We start from the raw sequence: 20,293 nt of genomic DNA on the forward strand, positions 1-20,293 counted from the left end.
CTCCCCCCTCCAGTGCCACAGCAACCTCCCGTGTCCTCTTACCAACCCTGTCTCCACCATCTCCCTACAACAACACAGACCCGCAGCTTAAAATTAACTTTTAAACGATTTTGGTGCGTCCGACTCAGCCCACGTCAAAACTACAGCGCCCCCGTACCTAGAGCACATTTGAAAGCTGCATTGTCTCCGCGCATGAGTGCTTTTTGTTTTGGGATGCCAAATGATACTATTTTTAAAAAACAGTGGTGTGGGGGTTGGTGGGGTGTGTGGGGGTTGGTGGGGTGCTGGTTTAGATAACGGGGCCCATGTTGACGCCCTCCTTGTCCGTTGCACCTAATTTTGACACAGGCAATTATCGTTTTAGCGACTAATTTACGACACTTGAATACAGCACCGCGCATGTAGCCACCAGCATGACGCCGGGCCGCGGCTCCCAGAAATAAATTTAATAAGCGATACAAGGTTGCTTGTTTTAACGGTTACTTCCCTTGGCAAACTTTTGAAAAAAAAAAAGTTAGTAAAATTGTATAAACATTTGTGTCTTTAAAAACAAAAACAAACCATATGTATTGTGTGCTTGAGTTAGAAGGACAAGAAAAAAATTTTGGAAGAAGGAAAAAAAAATGACGTCATTGACTTCACATATCCTGATTTTCTGAAACGTTGGTGTAAGTGACGTGGATTCTAGTTGTGGATTGTGGATGTGGATTATGTTTGTGGAAGTGAGTTGTGGAGTGATTGAATATGTCTATGTATGATGTCATCCATTTATGGCGTCCACTCGGAGTTAGGGAGGTGTGGTCCGAGAAATCAAGATAAAAACACTTCTTTCCTTCACGTTATACAAACCATTTCACATGCAGACAAAATGTGCACAACAGGCGGTGGTACTCACGTTCAAAGACAGAACCACGGCTCAACGGGTAAATAATGGGTATCTGAATGTATAGAACTTAATATCTGTAGGAGCAATACAAGAAATAGATCGAGGGGTCATGACCCGAGTTGCCTAAAACTTATCATAATGTTGTGTACAACTACAGAAAATATAACATCAGTTTTTAAAGTTAAATTTTTCACACACATAAAAACGTTTAATATTCTGTTTATGTACATATATTTATATTTTACTACTTTTAAAATATTATAACAAAAATTACCAAAAAGTATACATCAATATATATATATATATATATATATATATATATATATATATATATATATATATATATATATATATATATATATATATATATATATATATATATATATATATATATATATATATATATATATATATATATATATATATATATATATATATATATATATATATATTAGCACTGCACGGTAGAGTAGACATACAACACACGTTATTAAATATTTAATTAAATTGTTGGGGGGAACACTTTTGTGGAATCTGTAATATCTCTAGGGATGTTCACCAAGAGAGAGGGTGGGGTGGGGGGGGGGGGCTAGGGTTAGAATTCCTATAAATGGATAACCCATATGTCAATTATATATATGGAAACGGATAGTATACAGATTGTGGGTTGAGATATGATGATTATAAATTGTGATTGTGTTGCTGTGGAATGATGATTGCATGTGGATTGTTACGGGGAACGGTAGTGATGTTAGATAGGGGTGAGTAGAGAAACAAGTATCCGCATCACGTGTAGACAGTGGATGTCAAACATCGTGGATATTCGGTGTGGATACTTTGTTAGCTTTGTATTATCCACTGTTTGTATCTTCTGTGTGATTGGTCAATTTCTGGGTAGAACATTTAAGGTCTGTAGTTAGTCTAGTCACGTGATGTATGCATCAAAAAGAAACTTTTTAAATGTATACCTTACATAGACACTTAGTTACACCATGGTCAATTTCTGGGTAGAACATTTAAGGTCTGTAGTTAGTCTAGTCACGTGATGTATGCATCAAATAGACTCTTTTTAAATGTATACCTTACATAGACACTTAGTTACACCAGGGTCTTTGCTAGGAGTGGGTGTTAGATTAGCTAAAGCATACGATATAGGCCACATAGTATAAAAACCTAGACAAATTAGTGCGTATCATATAGACAGCTTAGTAAATATCAATCACATAATAAACTTGGTATAATTCAAATAGAAAACGTAGTATATACGAAGCCATTGAAACAGAAAAACTCTACTTTTTCTGCCTATTGTGTTTTGGGCACGAACGGGAAAAGATGATGATGACAACTTAGTATATTATGATATAACATAAATATTACATATAATACATATACCTTAGTATATATAAGATGGATTTCTTAGTATACATAGCAAAAGTACCTTAGCGTAAATAGCAGATACCTTAGTACATATAACATAGATACCTCATTGTATATATACCATAGATACCTTAGTATATATAAACCATAGATACATTAGTGTATATTACATAGATACCTTAGTATATATTACATGGATACCTTAGTATATACCTTAGTGTATATATACCATAGATACCTTAGTGTATATTACATAGATACCTTAGTGTATATACCATAGATACCTTAGTGTATATTACATAGATACCTTAGTGTATATATACCAGATACCTTAGTGTATATATAACAGATACCTTAGTGTATATTACATAGACAAAATAATATCTATAAAATGAATATCACATCAGAGATCCAACCCTGGCTCTAATAGGTGGCTATTACTAATAGAGGTCTCGTGTCTTGTATGTCTTGTTGAAGGAGGTCATGTGGGTCTTGTTGAGAGAGGTCATGTCTTGTGGGTCTTGTTGAGGTCTTGTCTTGTGGGTCTTGTTGAGAGAGGTCATGTCTTGTGGGTCTTGTTGAGAGAGGTCTTGTCTTGTGGGTCTTGTTGAGAGAGGTCTTGTCTTGTGGGTCTTGTTGAGAGAGGTCTTGTCTTGTGGGTCTTGTTGAGAGAGGTCTTGTCTTGTTGAGAGAGGTCATGTCTTGTGGGTCTTGTTGAGGTCTTGTCTTGTGGGTCTTGTTGAGGTCTTGTCTTGTGGGTCTTGTTGAGAGAGGTCATGTCTTGTGGGTCTTGTTGAGAGAGGTCTAGTCTTGTGGGTCTTGTTGAGAGAGGTCTTGTCTTGTGGGTCTTGTTGAGGTCTATCTTGTGAGTCTTGTTGAGAGAGGTCTTGTCTTGTAGGTCTTGTTGAGAGAGGTCTTGTCTTGTGGGTCTTGTTGAGGTCTTATCTTGTGAGTCTTGTTGAGAGAGGTCTTGTCTTGTGGGTCTTGTTGAGAGAGGTCTTGTCTTGTTGAGAGAGGTCATGTCTTGTGGGTCTTGTTGAGGTCTTGTCTTGTGGGTCTTGTTGAGGTCTTGTCTTGTGGGTCTTGTTGAGAGAGGTCATGTCTTGTGTGTCTTGTTGAGAGAGGTCTAGTCTTGTGGGTCTTGTTGAGAGAGGTCTTGTCTTGTGGGTCTTGTTGAGGTCTATCTTGTGAGTCTTGTTGAGAGAGGTCTTGTCTTGTAGGTCTTGTTGAGAGAGGTCTTGTCTTGTGGGTCTTGTTGAGGTCTTATCTTGTGAGTCTTGTTGAGAGAGGTCTTGTCTTGTGGGTCTTGTTGAGAGAGGTCTTGTCTCGTGGGTCTTGTTGAGAGAGGTCTTGTGGGTCTTGTTGAGAGAGGTCATGTCTTGTGGGTCTTGTTGAGGTCTTGTCTTGTGGGTCTTGTTGAGAGAGGTCTTGTCTTGTGGGTCTTGTTGAGAGAGGTCATGTCTTGTGTGTCTTGTTGAGAGAGGTCATGTCTTGTTGAGAGAGGTCTTGTGGGTCTTGTTGAAAGGGGTCATGTCTTGTGGGTCTTGTTGAGAGAGGTCATGTCTTGTGTGTCTTGTTGAGAGAGGTCATGTCTTGTTGAGAGAGGTCTTGTGGGTCTTGTTGAAAGGGGTCATGTCTTGTGGGTCTTGTTGAGAGAGGTCATGTCTTGTTGAGAGAGGTCTTGTGGGTCTTGTTGAAAGGGGTCATGTCTTGTTGAGAGAGGTCTCGTGGGTCTTGTTGAAGGAGGTCATGTCATGTGGGTCTTGTTGAGAGAGGTCATGTCTTGTGGGTCTTGAGATGTCATGTCTTGTGTGTCTTGTTAGGAAAAGTCTTGCGTACTAGCTTTAAAAGTCCTGCCTTCGATTCCCCGGGCCCACGAGGAGAGAAGCCCCAAAATCAAACAGCTGCCGCTTTTCCTTTTATGTTGTTCTCTAAACAGAACACACCACAACCATGTTTCTGACATGAACACACCATTATGTATCTATAATATACACACCACCATTATGTATCTATAATATACACACCACCATTATGTATCTATAATATACACACCACCATTATGTATCTATAATATACACACCACCATTATGTATCTATAATATACACACCACCATTATGTATCTATAATATACACACCACCATTATGTATCTATAATATACACACCACCATTATGTATCTATAATATACACACCACCATTATGTATCTATAATATACACACCACCATTATGTATCTATAATATACACACCACCATTATGTATCTATAATATACACACCACCATTATGTATCTATAATATACACACCACCATTATGTATCTATAATATACACACCACCATTATGTATCTATAATATACACACCACCATTATGTATCTATAATATACACACCACCATTATGTATCTATAATATACACACCACCATTATGTATCTATAATATACACACCACCATTAAGTATCTATAATATACACACCACCATTATGTATCTATAATATACACACCACCATTATGTATCTATAATATACACACCACTATTATGAATCTGACATAGACACACCATTATGTATCTGACATAGACACATCACCACCATGTATCTGACATAGACACACTATCATGTATCTGACATAGACACACCACCATCATGTATCTGACATAGACACACCATCATGTGTCTGACATAGACACACCACCATCATGTATCTGACATAGACACACCATCATGTGTCTGACATAGACACACCACCATCATACATCTGACATAGACAAACTACCATGTGTCTAATATAGACACTATTGTGTGTCCGACACAACCATCTTCCAAAAGTTATTGACACTTTTCAATTTTAACCCCCACCCCCCAACCCTTTCTCCATCTTCCCCTCCCCCATTCCATCACCTCCCCCACCCCTCTTCATCACCCCTCAGACATCCCATTTAGATTTCTATCTACGCGTTCCCCTCGTCACAGCCCCAAGAAACAGAACCGAACTTAGATCCATTTCCATTTCATTTGCTCGGGAAACCCGAGCCCAACGCTTCAGACCTAGACCGGGCAAATAGCCTCCCCTCGCTGGAGAATTTACAACCAGTTGTCGCCCTTACCCCAGCCTACCCTCTCTAGTTTCATGGCGAGCAGAGAATCTTTTCCTTTCTCCTGTAAAATGGGGACGGGTTCGATGCCTCGACTCGCCGCTCTGTAATATACTTTTCTACTTCACGTATACTTTTTCTACTTTACCTATACTTTAAACTGGAGTAATTACTGATACAGTAGACCTAGACCGTAGTACCAGCTATATCCAGATATCTAAGGCTAGAGTTACACTAATCTTCTTAACGTTTTTTTAACTTAATTAATTTGACGTCATCGAAAGACTTAACAAGACATCCTTGATGGTGGGGTGTATGTTGTTGATGTATGCGTCCCTTTGTGCTGGCAATGTGTAGGCTACATATGTATGTGATTCAGTGCAACATTCAGTATGAGTTATGGGCTGCCTATGTTGGGGGTTCCTCTCTACATACATGTAGTGATATGGGTCCACCATTTTATAGAAATTTGATTGGAAATTAGTTTCGTGACGCTTTTTCAAAATATTATTTGATAAGTTCTTGAAATTAGATTTCTGTTAGGATTTGATCGACCGGTAAAGTTTGAAAACGGTCGATTTGGTGTGCTGGATCAAACGGTCGAGTGGGTGTCACGTTGTGGGTCACTTTGTTAAACGTGGACCGTCACCCTACGTCATTTTAGCTCACCGTGATCCAGGGACTTTGCTACAGTCAAACTATCACGTGGTTCCCGTAATTTAACGTCAGAGGATAGCCTGAGCGCCCCCTAGTGCCAGTGTAGCGTCCTGTCACTCGCGCCCAGCCGTTGCTTCCAGCTCGCGCGGGCCTGTCATTGAGCGCGCGAAGTGGGCGTGGCCAGCTACCCCCCTGCTGAGGCGGGAGTCAACTCGCCCAGCCCTAGCCCGGCTGACAGCTCATTTATTATCCCGAGCAGAGGCCCGGCCCGGGTGATTGACAGATTTAGTAGCGCCATCCACGAGTCCCGTCAGGCCCCGTTGTTTGAGCCTTGCTGTGTTGACGGCTGGCCGCGCGGGGTGGAGGGCTAGCACTGCCTGACAGATTCGGTCTCCTCTCTGACAGCTCGAGGATTTGTTTGTACGCGACCTATCTACCGTCAGGTACGACCTAACTGCAGCTGACCACTGTTGCGCAACGACCGTTGGACTAACAGACTGCCGGTCGTACGACCAATGAACGGACCATATACTGGAGCGACGGACGGTCGAAAGGCGAACGGATCAGTCTAAACCCAGAAATTCCCTCCAAGAATTCGGGACTGTGCTGTGCACACAGAACAACAACAACCTTAACTATGTCCCGTTTCTTACGGTAGGTCAGTCTCACTACATGCGCTGCCGCTGTGCTTGGTGGATTTTTTATGTGGTGGATTCTGCGCAGTGGATTATCGGCTGCTCACCATGGAGTAAACTTAGCTCGTGTTTTCTCGCCCGTCCGGCGATCGTTAGTTTTGTAGAGCCGAGAACTTGAAAGGTTAACTTGTGGTTAAGTTGTCGGCTAAGTTTAACCAGTGATGTGTTTAGCTTAGTTTAACTAGAGAGATGTGATAAGTTTAGCTGGAGCTATGTGTGTAGTTGACGGCGATGTTTAGCTAGGTCTAAGTTTAGCTAAAGCGATGTGTGTTGGCGATGTGTGTAGGTGATGTGTCATTTCTTCGCTGTGTAGTTCCGCCCGTGTTTACTTGTGTTGTAAGTCTATACGCAGGTTTGTGACGCTAGAAATATGACTCCAGTGTACTGACGCTAGAGCTGTGACTCCAATGTTATGACGCTAGACTCGCGACTCTAGAACTCAGACCCGCCGGCTAGGAACCACTTTATCATTGTAATCACACACAAAATTATAAGTAATTTAAACTCACTAGCTATGTGTAGGGCTGTTTAACCTTAGGTCTACCGTACACCAGGCTGTCAGTTAACTACACACCCGACTCACACACTCACCCGACCCACACACTCACCCGACCCTCACACCCGACCCTCACACCCAACCCACACACTCATCCGACCCTCACACCCGACTCACACACTCACCCAACCCACACACTCACCCGACCCTCACACCCGACCCACACACAACTGTATCACCCAGCTGTCTATCATTTCTTCCACCCCTCCGGTATTCCAAAAAAAAAACAAACGAAGTTCTACCATAATTTAAATCTAATCATCATTTGACAAGAAAAAAGCCCTAGACGTCTATATCTAGAGGAGACGGTCTATTGCCAAGTAAACAAACAAGATATGCACTTTTCTGCCGAACTGGTTAGACCGACTAGATCTAGATCTAGAATATGTTTTTAAAGCTAGGGAATCTTGCAGAATTTTAAAATCTGAAACACAATAAAATATTATTATGATTTAATTAACTGAACTACTAATTACACAGTTTATTAAAATTTTTGTAGGATTAGATTTGACAAATAATAACACGGTTTATTTAAAAACAGCTACATATTTGGTTTATGTACAAGAGAAAAAAAAGTAGATTTTCCAAAGCATAGATAACTTAATCAATACATTTTATTTTTATTAAAAATCGTAAATCAAAACCAATGTCTTATAAATTTTATTTAAAAATATATCGATTAAATATCAATTATCATTAATCATCCAATCAATCAGTCAGCGTTTTTGTCGAGGTTAATTGATCATCTTTGTTTACAATCACAAATCGCACACGCCGTAAAACTACTTATAGATCTATAGGCTTTAGACTTTCGTCTATATTAGACCGATGATACTTTTGTTGATCTGCAAATTATTTGAATAGCAACAAGAATTACTCGTTCTAAATTTCGACATTGAACTTCGGCTTTTCCATTCAATAATTAATTTATTGAAAACTTTCTGCAATACAAGTACTAATTAGGTTACCGTTGTATTTATAACAACCGACACATCCACAATAGCCAGCACTCAACATCCGACTCACATTAGCCGACACACAACATCCGACATACAGCAGCCGACATACATCCGATATACAGCTGACACATAACATCCGATATACAGCCGACATATAAAAGCCGGCATACAACAGCCGACATACAACATCCGACCGATATACAGCCGACACAGCCGACATACAACATCCGATATACAGCAGCCGACATATAAAAGCCGGTATACAACAGCCGACACACGACACACGACAGCCGACATACAGCCGATATACTACAGCCGACATACAACAGCCGACATATAAAAGCCGACATACAACATCCGACACACAGCCGACATATAAAAGCCGACATACAACATCCGTCGTACAATAATCGACACACCACCGCCGATATACACCAGCCGCCCCACCCCCTCCACCGGTGTAACTCTAGCTGCCCAGATCCCGGTGACTCGTCTGACAGTGCCGGCACCACACCTGCCGTTCTCAGGTGTCAGGCTGGCACACCCGGGTACCACGCCATCGGTGTAGAGGACACACAGCAACAACAACATGTTACAAGATAACAAGCATATTACAACTACGATCATACACAGTACACACTCAACACATCTACCACAACACAAACACAACAACACTAATAAATATAACTTCATTATCACGATCATAATACAACAACAACAAACACAACAACAATATTAAAACAAAAGAAAAAAACTGCGTGAACACGATCTAAACACAACTACAATCACAAAACTTTATTCCAACCGAAAACAAACAATCACACAATCATAAACTACCTAACAAGCATGCAATCTATACCCTTTCTAGACGCTTGTAACTTTTTTCTTTATTACAAATCTATATTTACAAGACCTTATGGTTCACACACAAATCACAAGCTACAAACACAACAAACAAACATACGAGCAGCGACCGTGTAATCAGCATCTAACTAAATACACATTTTATGTCAAACTAACTTTCTACTTCATTTAGTGATCAAAAGTTAGATATATGTGATAGATTTGTGATAGAAAGTTTGATACACTTGATAGATTTGTGTTATTCAACAGTGAGTACAACATACAGCATTTAAAATATACAACTATAATCCTATAACATATACATACAAGTTATGTTTATTAAAACCAACAAGAGGGAAACATTATTGTCTACTGCAACATTTTTGTTTTGATAAACTATCTACTGTATAGCATTAACTGTCCCACACAACATCCGAACTTGTTTATACAACTCCCTCTAAAGCAATGTTTGTTTTGATAATCCATCTACTAGAAGACACACACCATCCATTTTAATTGGCCTGCTATATTGACCTAATATACATTCCGGTAGTATCTAAATTACACACATTACACATTCATCTTACACCTGCTTCTTACATTAGAATTTCATGTCACAATTGTTGTAGTAGTTAAATGTAAAACACATGATTTATAAACAATACTGTCACAACTGTTATTGTGATAGGAAAATGAATGCAAAACCCCCATGTTATAAACAATTTTGTGACAACTGTTATAGTGATAGGAAAATGTAAAACCCGTGAATTATTTAAAAAAAAAATTACCAACATAATTATTATGTAGGCCTACACATTGCATTGCTCTATATAAATTAAACACTTTAAAGTAAGTGTTAATTCTAGTGTCAAATTTAATTGATTGAATAATTTTTTTAAACAAACTCGGACACAAAATGTATTTTAACTCGCGTGTGTCAAACTTAGTGTGTCAACCGCTAGTGTGTAGCACACATGTGTAAACAGATAGCTCCTCCCCAACCCTCCCCTCCCCCTCTGCAATAAACCATAAACAATAGTTAAGCCAGGGATTTGACCTAAAAAAATGTCTAAAACCTAGGGTAGACTACAGTGGTATTTTATAGTCTCACACATGTTCGGCAGTGTAACACTAGCCACCGCTACCATCACACACCATTTAGAGACTACCATCCATACCATCACACACCATTTAGAGACTACCATCCATACCATCATACACCATTTAGTGTTTACCATCAATGACATAGCTTTCAAATTGTCAACGCCATTCCTCTGTTGTTGTTCCTAATACAGCTACATAAAATGGTAGAGACATTCTGCATTTAGAAAAACAAAATGTTTTTAAATTTGCAACTGTTTTCTAACCACTGGTAAACTTTGTGTCAAGTTGTTTTTTTTTAAATTTCTGTAATATATTTCAAGAGTTTTGCCCTTTGTGGTGGTGGTATAAAGCACTGGTTTATGAAGTTTTGATGGTATGATGGGTCCATTGTTTCATAGTTTGGTGGTCTATGATACTTCTATTTTAATTTGTTTGATATTCCTGTGATACTTTTTGTGATACTCCTACATTGTCTGATATTTATGTAATACTTTTTGTGATACTCCTATATTGTCTGATATTTGTGTGATACTTTTTGTGATACTCCTATATTGTCTGATATTTGTGTGATACTTTTTGTTATACGCCTAAATTGTATGATATTTGTGTGATAATTTTTGTGATATTCCTATATTGTCTGATATTTGTGTGATACTTTTTGTGATACTCTTATACTGTCTGATATTTGTGTGATACTTTTTGTGATACTCCTGTCCGTGTGTGTAAATAGTGTTACAGTTTTTAAAAACATTTCAATTCCCCATCTGTTTTTCTACCGAACTAAATGATTAAAAAGTTTCAAACAACTTCACCAGCTAATTAACATATTTTAATCAATCGCTTATCACAGATCCAATTATTTTTTATTGTCATTTTTAATTGCATTTTTCCAGATTTTTTTCTTTACAAAAATCCTTTTAAAAACATTCATGTTTGTTATTTTAAATCTAAGAAAAAAACTTTCAAAGAAATTTTAAAAACATGTTTGGTATTCGAATTTTGTAAATACAAACACATGTGTTATTTTTAATAAATTTTTAAAATATTGTATTATATTAAACTAATGAATGAATAAGTAAATCCTAATAAAGTAAACAATTTGGTATTTTAAATCCTGATGTAGTAAACATTTTGTTATTTTAAATCCTGACAAAGATTTAACAATTGTGTGTTTTTTAATCCTCAGACTGATTACTCCGAGATCCTGACATCACAAGGTCACAACCTTGACCCCCAGTGGATTATTCTACTTCATCAAAGACGTCATATTTCTTACACTTCATCGTGTGGTTCCGACACACCGGCAGAGGATGATTTTTAGCTGATTTCCATTGGCCTGTGAAATCTTTTAACATGGGATCCTAGAATCGGAATTCAGTTTTTTTACACCAATTCATCGCTATTTTCCTGCCAGTTAAAAAAAAATTATCTTTCAAAGATGTTTTATTACATCTAAGTGCTGTTGTTATTTTAATTGTGTGTTAATTATTTTTAAAAAATAATTTCGTCAAGTGTGTGTATGTGTGGATTTGATTATTTCTTGAATTCTTCAAGACGAGTTTCTTCAGTGTGAAGTAAAAAAAAATATTCTTAAAATCTTGATCATCGATCTTCGCTGGTTGAAGCTAGGTCCGAAAGCTTGACCGGTGTCCGTGGCTGTAGCCGGCTGATGCCTGTGGTGTCCAGCATGTCGTCATCCTTGCAGTACGACGGAGAACTCCCGGGGTACGGGGCCATGGAGGCTAGCGGCGGGATGTACGGGGACCCGCACCGGGCCATGGCAGTGTCGCACCCCCTGTCCCACTCGGGCCTGAACCACGCCAGCTCGGCCCTGCACCAGCCCTACCCCAGCCCCTACTCCAGCACCCCCAGCACCATGCCCGGGGTCATGTCCGGCTCTCAAGACTCTCAGATGAAGCGCGATAAGGATTCCATCTACTCGTGAGTTTTAGCCATTCTTAGCCGTAATTAACCGTAATTAACCGTAATTAGCCGTTATTTTATCTCGTTAACCGTACTCCATAAGGTATGTAGACATTTTTTTTTTCATTTTGTTCTGATCCAAGAAAACTATTTTCAACAATAGACTAGCAGTGACAAACTATAATGATAGGCTTGCACTGACGAACTATAATGATAGACTGACGTGGGTCGTACTGTAGATAAAAGACAATAGAAGGGTAGCACTATACAACAAGAAAAATATACTTGGCCAGCACTATAAAACAAGAACAATAGACTGATATAGGCAGGCAACACTACAGAACAATGATCGACCGAGGCAACACCATAGAACAATTGGCCTAACAATAAAGTGACATAGATGGGCCGCACTGAGAATAGACTGATATAGACGGGCCGCACTGAGAATAGACTGATATAGACGGGCCGCACTGAGAATAGACTGATATAGACGGGCCGCATTGGCAATATTAATAAAGGCGGGCTGGTACAGAATTAGGCGGTCCGCAAAAACTAGACTGATATATATCTAGACGGGCCGCACTGGTAATAGACTGATATATATCTAGACGGGCCGCACTGGTAATAGACTGATATATATCTAGGCGGGCCGCACTGAGAATAGACTGATGTAGATCTAGGCGGCCGCACTGAGAATAGACTAATATAGACGGGCCGTAATATAGGCCAAGGAAAGCGCCAGACCACTAAAGAAATAAACAAAATTGCGACGAATATTATAAGCTAACTCACCACATTTGAAAACGAACCTATGAATTAATTACGAGTAATTAAACATTAGGCCATTTGAAATATAGTTTTAATGACCTTACTAATTATCTGCCTGTACCTGCATAATGACACTTCCCTTCCCCACCCTTACCAAAAAAAAAATGCTTCGCCTTTACTCTGTTTGCCATATCAGTTTCTTCTGTTATAAATTCTTTATTATTCCTCTGTTACACAAAAGTTCTAAGTCAGGAAATTAAATGTTGAAATAAAGTCTGTAATAACTGTCTGGTACCCGAAGCAGACAATGTCGTTTCTATGCTGTATGTAAGCGACGGTTAAATTATTTTAAAAAATAAATTTAAAAATATGTATATAAAATACAGAAACCGTAAACTTCGCTGCTTTAAAGATTAATGGCAGTCTTAAAAGCTAGATCTGAAATAAGGATGGATTAAAACATACTCCAAGCCTCAGCTAAAAGATGAAATGAAATATATTTGTTAAAGGTTTCTGTCAAAAATCAAGCTAATTGAAAACATTTTTCTTAAATTAATTTTAACACAAAACCACAAATATTTAATTTAAAATATCATTTAAAAAATTAGAATACACATCAGTCTTTAGGGGCCTTCCTATACCTCATGTAGCTGCAGTGGGCTACGTGTACTAACATAACCTAGCCACATACACATAAACAACATCCACATTGGGGACAGCTGACCCGCCTAGAGACCCCAATGACTGACCCACATTGGGTCAGCTGACCCGCCTAGAGAGACCCAAATGATCGACCCACATTGGGTCAGCTGACCCGCCTAGAGAGACCCAAATGGTCGACCCACATTGGGGACAGCTAACCCGCCTAGCGAGACCCAAATGGTCGACCCACATTGGGGACAGCTAACCCGCCTAGATAGACCCAAATGGTCGACCCACATTGGGTCAGCTGACCCGCCTAGAGAGACCCAAATGGTCGACCCACATTGGGTCAGCTGACCCGCCTAGAGAGACCCAATGACTGACCCACATACCTCCGCTATTACCTGTCAGTACAACACAATAGGACGGCAGTCTCTGGAATTTTCGGCAGGTTGTCTTAAAGTCTAAAGTTCTAAAGTAGAAAGCATACAAGTAGACTGTTTAAAATCTACAGTAGAAAGCATACAAGTAGACTGTTTAAAATCTACAGTAGAAAGCATACAAGTAGACTGTTTAAAATCTACAGTAGAAAGCATACAAGTAGACTGTTTAAAATCTAAAGTAGAAAGCATACAAGTAGACTATTTACAAGTCTGAAGTAGAAAGCATACAAGTAGAAAATCTGCATAAGATAGAGCTGGTTAACTCACGCACAAAAAAAAAACTGGCAATACAGAAAAAAATTTTTTAATTATTTAAAAAAAACCCACATCCGCTTTTAATCTACAGAGTAGCACTTTTGTTTTTGTTTATAATTTTTTTTTTACATCTTTAAGTAATTTTTTAAATATTTAGCAGTCGGTGTATGACATGGATTAATGTAGTGTTTATTATTTAAACCAACCTATCACAATAAGCCAATGATGGCAGAGACAATATGGAGGAAGTTGTATCTTAAATTTAGTGAGTTATTCTAATGTTGTCATATACAACACAATAATCGAAGTTGTATCTTAAATTTAGTGAGTTATTCTAATGTTGTCATATACAACACAAGAATCGAAGTTGTATCTTACGTTTAGTGAGTTATTCTAATGTTGTCATATACAACACAAAAATCGAAGTTGTATCTTAAGTTTAGTGAGTTATTCTAATGTTGTCATATACAACACAAGAATGGAAAGATGAACAAATAGGGCACCGTACTCATGGCAGTTAATTGACCAACTATTCGACCAACTATTTGACCAACTATTTGACCAATGGTTTCACCACTTACTTTATTAGTTATATTACCAGTTATTTTATTAGCTATTTGACAGTTTTTAAGTTTTCGACCAGTATTTTAACCAATGTTTACAAACTGCTATTTGACTTATTTACCTAATTATTTAGCCATTTTTTGACTATTTACATGACCAACTATTTGACCAATTATTTGGTATTGTATTTATTACACCATAGACATACTGAGTTATACATCAGCTAAACTCACAGGTCGCCTGCAGTTAAACTTGCAGGGTCCACGCTTTACACAGCTATTTACCCAATCACGATTATCAATTTCAACCGGCAAATCACCTTTCCAAAGGAGCTAAACCTCCATTCTAACTAGCAAAAAAAAAAAAAAAAGGTCAACTTTCTTTAAGAGATTCTACCTACACCTCCTCCACCCCTTGATAAAGCTGAACTCGACCGCTAGCAGACCACACAACATGTAACAGCTAATCCTTTAAGCGCCCCGTCGCCCAATCACTTATAATTTGGGACACACTGCCATCGATTGGAGCCGGGAACGGTGTGTGGATCTATACAGCGACTGTTCAATGCGCGCATCTGACGGCCTTTCAATTTCCTTGCGCCCCGCTTCCTAAATATAAGCTCCGTTTTATAAGTAACAAAAATGCTAAGCAGTAATGATTTTTTAAAAGTGTCGCTAGCGGGGACCTTCGCGACAGTAGGAGAAAATGGTTGCACGGTTAGGTCTGTGGGTGGGGGAGGGGGGTGCGATAAGGATTATAAAAACGTTTGGCGTGTTGGCGGTGTATATTACTAAATTAAAGTGGATTGTTAATTAAAATACGGTGGAGGATTTGTTGAATTTAGCGGGCATTTTTTTAGATGGTTGGTCGGTAGCCAGGTGTTGATGGTTGGGTGGTAGCCACGTCGTGATGGTGTTTGGATGGTAGCCACACCATGTTGATGGTTGGATGGTAGCCACACCATGTTGATGGTTGGGTGGTAGCCACACCATGTTGATGGTTGGGTGGTAGCTACCATGTTGGTGTTTGGATGGTAGCTACCATGTTGGTGTTTGGATGGTAGCTACCATGTTGATGGTTGGGTGGTAGCCACATAATGTTCATGGTTGAATGGTAGCCACACCATGTTGATGGTTGGATGGTAGCCACACCATGTTGATAGTTGGGTGGTAGCCAAGTCGTAATGGTGTTTGGAATGTGCCGTAATAAAAACAAATAAAAAATGATTTTTATTATCAGACCAGAAGTAAAACACAATGATGAAACACTACTCAGACCTTGATTCCGTGTAAATGTAGCAATACATGTAGTTGGATATATAGTTAGATAGCAGTTAGATAGCAGTTAGATATATGTAGTTAGGTTTAGCAGAAAGAGCATGTATTATGTAGTTAGATTTAGCACATTTATATCACTTGCACATACATAACACGCTCAAAGGCATACACAAATGGCTTAAGACAAATATCACATACGAACGCTTACACACATGCACAGACTGAACATATTACACGTTATGTATCACATAACAATACGGTAACACAACACAGCTCATTACATACACGAAAAATCACACATACAAGCATGACTGTAAACACAGAAAAGAAAGAAGAGACATAAAACACACATAGGAAAATCAGAAAAAAAACATCTTGTTCCTACTGTAAATAAACTGTTTCTACTGTTAATTACTATTTAAAAGACAAATTTTGTTACGATTTTTAATAATTTCTATTTTTAAAAAACTGAACACCATTTAGGGTACATCTGAGGGTGATTTACTCGTATAATCGCTAATTTCTTTTGCCGCTTAATTTTCAACGCGATTCGATTCCCAGGTTTAAAAAAATCTGTTACTAATCACGTGATTACTTCCACGATCTACCCCCCACACAAAAGACTAAGTGTGGGTCGGCCGACGCTCATGCGCATGCCTAGTGGCGCACTAAACAATAACAAAGCGCGTGCTCACTGACGCGTGCTACAACCTCTCTGTCCATTCGTCTAGTCATTCGTTTAACCCTGCGACACCCGTGGCTTAATACATAATGTATCGACAACTTGTCTTCGTCCGCGCCGGCTGTCACATCTAGATTCATAGACTACTAATTATAAGAGCGAGGACACGAGCCCCACATTATCTACCCATCAGCTTTGCCATCCTTACATACTGATCGAACAGCCGTTCGCCAGCCGGGCGATAAGCCGATGGCGCCGAGAGTTTTGGCACCAATCAACTCCCAGGCGAAAGAAGGCATGGCGCCGTTACGGAGAAGGAAAGATGAATTACTAAATTATGTATCGCACTGACCTTTTTTTTTCCCCCCGCTATACGTGGGTTCTGTGTTGTTGTTTTTTTACTAGTCGTTTGACCCGTTCTGTAACGTGCCGTTATCGTGACGTGGGTTACCGAGCTTGCTATTGGATGTTTTAGTATTGGTTTTATATATATATATATATATATATATATATATATATATATATATATATATATATATATATATATATATATATATATATATATATATATATATATATATATATATATTGTGTTTGTCCGAAATTGAATGTGTACTGGTTTTATTTACATTGATTTTCTATTTGTCGTGCAACAGTGTTGATGAAGCGCTTGTGTTTATTCATGATGACTGACTATTAGTTTCAAACGTCAATTCATCATTGATTGTTGGTGTCCCTGCCTCTCGTTTAGTCTTGCTCACCGTGTGATAGAACGCTCGTACTGCTCACATTAAAGACATGTTCACAAACTTTGGATCAACTCGTTGTCTTTTGACCTGGTGTCTAATGAATAGCTGGTTCATCAGTTTAATGCATAATGTATACATCAATCACATCGACTGTTTAATTATATAATATTTTCATTAGAAAGCCATAGGAAATAACAGACCCACGACCTTACCGACATACATTATATCATAATAATAGCTATTCTAATAATTGACACTGTAGCCTTATTCTTACATGAGAATCTTCAGCAAGTTTATGATATGGTTTGTAAAATGTGATTGATATATATATATATATATATATATATATATATATATATATATATATATATATATATATATATATATATATATATATATATATATATATATATATGTATAAAATGATGAACTGACCTGTGTTTCTGTGTCCACAGCCACCCCCTGTTCCCACTACTAGCCCTTATATTTGAGAAGTGTGAGCTGGCCACATGCACCCCCCGGGAGCCGGGCGTCACGGGTGGAGACGTCTGCTCCTCCGACTCCTTCAACGAGGACATCGCTGTGTTCAGCAAACAAGTTTTAGTACGTCATCTTTTCATCATCTTTACGTCATACTTTACGTCATAGTACTGACGTCATATTTACATCCATTTTTCTTCACACTTCCACCCTACTTGTTCACCATTTATTAACCTCAAACAAGAAGTTGTCTTCACCATAGCAAGCGCCACAATTTGAATGCCAGTTTACCCCTCAAATTAGATTCGGCACATAATTGAACTATCTTATGAAAAAAAAAGATTCACATAAACCATCAAATAACCTTTACATGTAGAGTTAGTTATGTAAAATCTCGGTCAAATGGACTGAGAGTTTGTGGTTTAAAATTAAATATCTCTCTATACACATCTGTGAAGTAAACTTTACCATTCAAAACCCAATCCTTGTGTTTACATCCAAGTATGTGGGCAATTTTAAATACTAAATTATATAGTTGACAAAATAATGGAAACAGACTAATTTCTACTATTAAACAAGAAATTAAATTTTTGATAAAACCAATAAAAATAAATACATTTCACCCTGAAACCAAATTCCTAATCAGGCCCAGCAAATAAACAAATCAGGTCGCCCTTAGATTTTCTCAAAGCCTTTTCTCACAAGCACAACCTCTAACCATCCATTCAAGCCCGTTAGCCCTTTATTTCATTCTCCCCTCTCTCTGTTTCTCCCTTCCTCTCCCAGCCCTGTACTCCACAACAAAAAGAGCTCTACTCTCTCTTACTCTCGTATTCCCACATCCCTCCCCTCTCTTAATTCCCTCTCCCGTCTCTCGGTCCGTATCAAGCCCTCTCCTTCTCCTCCAGCCTTTCCGATTTTCAATTAGACCTCCCCATGTTGAGTCCTCTACAATTCTGATTTGTCCCCCCACCCCCACCCGCCCCTCCCCCAGTCTGCGGCAGCTTTCATTTCTCTCTGTATCAATTATTTATCCCCTCCACCGGCACCGATACTTTGTCTGTGTGGCCTAAATGGGGTGGGGGTGGGGCTGTAGTCTTGAGAACCGTTGATGATAAAACAAAAATCATTTGTAGTGTTAAAACTAACCTTATGTACTAGTGAAATATCAGATTAAAAAAAAAGTATTATTCAAATTACTTATTTTATTTATCATATGTTATACAGAATTGTCACATTCGTTTAAGTTGGATTCTAAAATCCAGCTATCTAACAACAGTTTTCACCAAAACAAGATATTTATACTACCAAAAGACGCAGGGCGCAGCCAGTTTAAACTTAAAATGTAAAACGGATAATTAATAGCGTTAGTAAAAGAAAAAGGAAGCAATTAAGAGAGAAATAAAATCCGGTAAAAACAGAAATGTTGTCATCAAGGTGACCCCTAATCTCTACATATGTACGCAGGATAGATGAATCTTACATATGTGTTAAATAAAGTTAAATGAAAACTAAATGAACAATCCCCCACCCCACCAGTAAAACAACAGCAGCTGGACAGCACATAGCGACGTGTAGAATCAGAGTGAAACACGTCCGTCAGATAATGGACGAACACACTGGATTTTCTTCCCAGGTGTTGGGATGTGTCCGCTATTTTGAGAATTTAGACGATAAAATTGGAATTCTCTCACGAGGTCTTAGAACAATACTCGTTACCATGGAAACGCTTTTCAAAATAGTCTGGTTTAGCGACGGTACAAGTTTAGGTTTGATAGTGTTAAAATAGTCTAGTTTAGCGACAGTACAAGTTTAGGTTTGATAGTGTCAAAATAGTCTAGTTTAGAGACGGTAGAAGTTTAGGTTTGATAGTGTTGCTGCAAGGTTAGGGTAGAGTTGACAGAAATATTTGACGGTTTGCACAATTTGTGTTAGATCAACCAAACATAATACCAGATCATACATCTGTCGTTAGACTACGGGTTCATTCATTGTTTAGTACTTTAGACCAACCTAACATAATACATCACACATCTGTAGTTAGACTACCCGTTCATTCATTGTTTAGACCCCTAATACAATACATCACACATCTGCAGTTAGACTTCGGGTTGGTTTATCATAGTACCACATAACACACCAGTTATTAGACTGTTGGTTCATTCATTGTTTACCCCCCCCCCCCCCCCAATAGCTTTAGCATAGCACCATATCACAAATCATATATATGCAGTTAGACTACGTGTTGATTTATCATGGATCCACGTCACACATTACACATCAACCATCTAGACTACGGGTTGGTCTAGTTGGTCACCGCCCGACCCCTCTCACGTCCGT

At 38.6% G+C, this 20,293-nt stretch overlaps 1 protein-coding gene across 1 annotated transcript in view; it reads left to right on the top strand.

Annotated features, from left to right (window-relative positions):
* LOC131943096 (homeobox protein Meis1) overlaps positions 1-20,293 on the top strand; it is a 121,348-nt gene that overhangs the window by 10,595 nt on the left and 90,460 nt on the right. Inside the window, exons 2-3 of the mRNA XM_059303122.1 lie at positions 11,357-12,111; positions 17,929-18,076. Coding sequence (XP_059159105.1) covers positions 11,840-12,111; positions 17,929-18,076 — 420 coding nt within the window. The 5' untranslated portion in view covers positions 11,357-11,839. The remainder of the gene's footprint in view (positions 1-11,356; positions 12,112-17,928; positions 18,077-20,293) is intronic.

The sequence above is a fragment of the Physella acuta genome, unplaced genomic scaffold (assembly GCF_028476545.2).
Source record: "Physella acuta isolate Inbredline_101_S28 unplaced genomic scaffold, ASM2847654v3 ptg000038l, whole genome shotgun sequence".
NCBI lineage: Eukaryota > Metazoa > Mollusca > Gastropoda > Physidae > Physella > Physella acuta.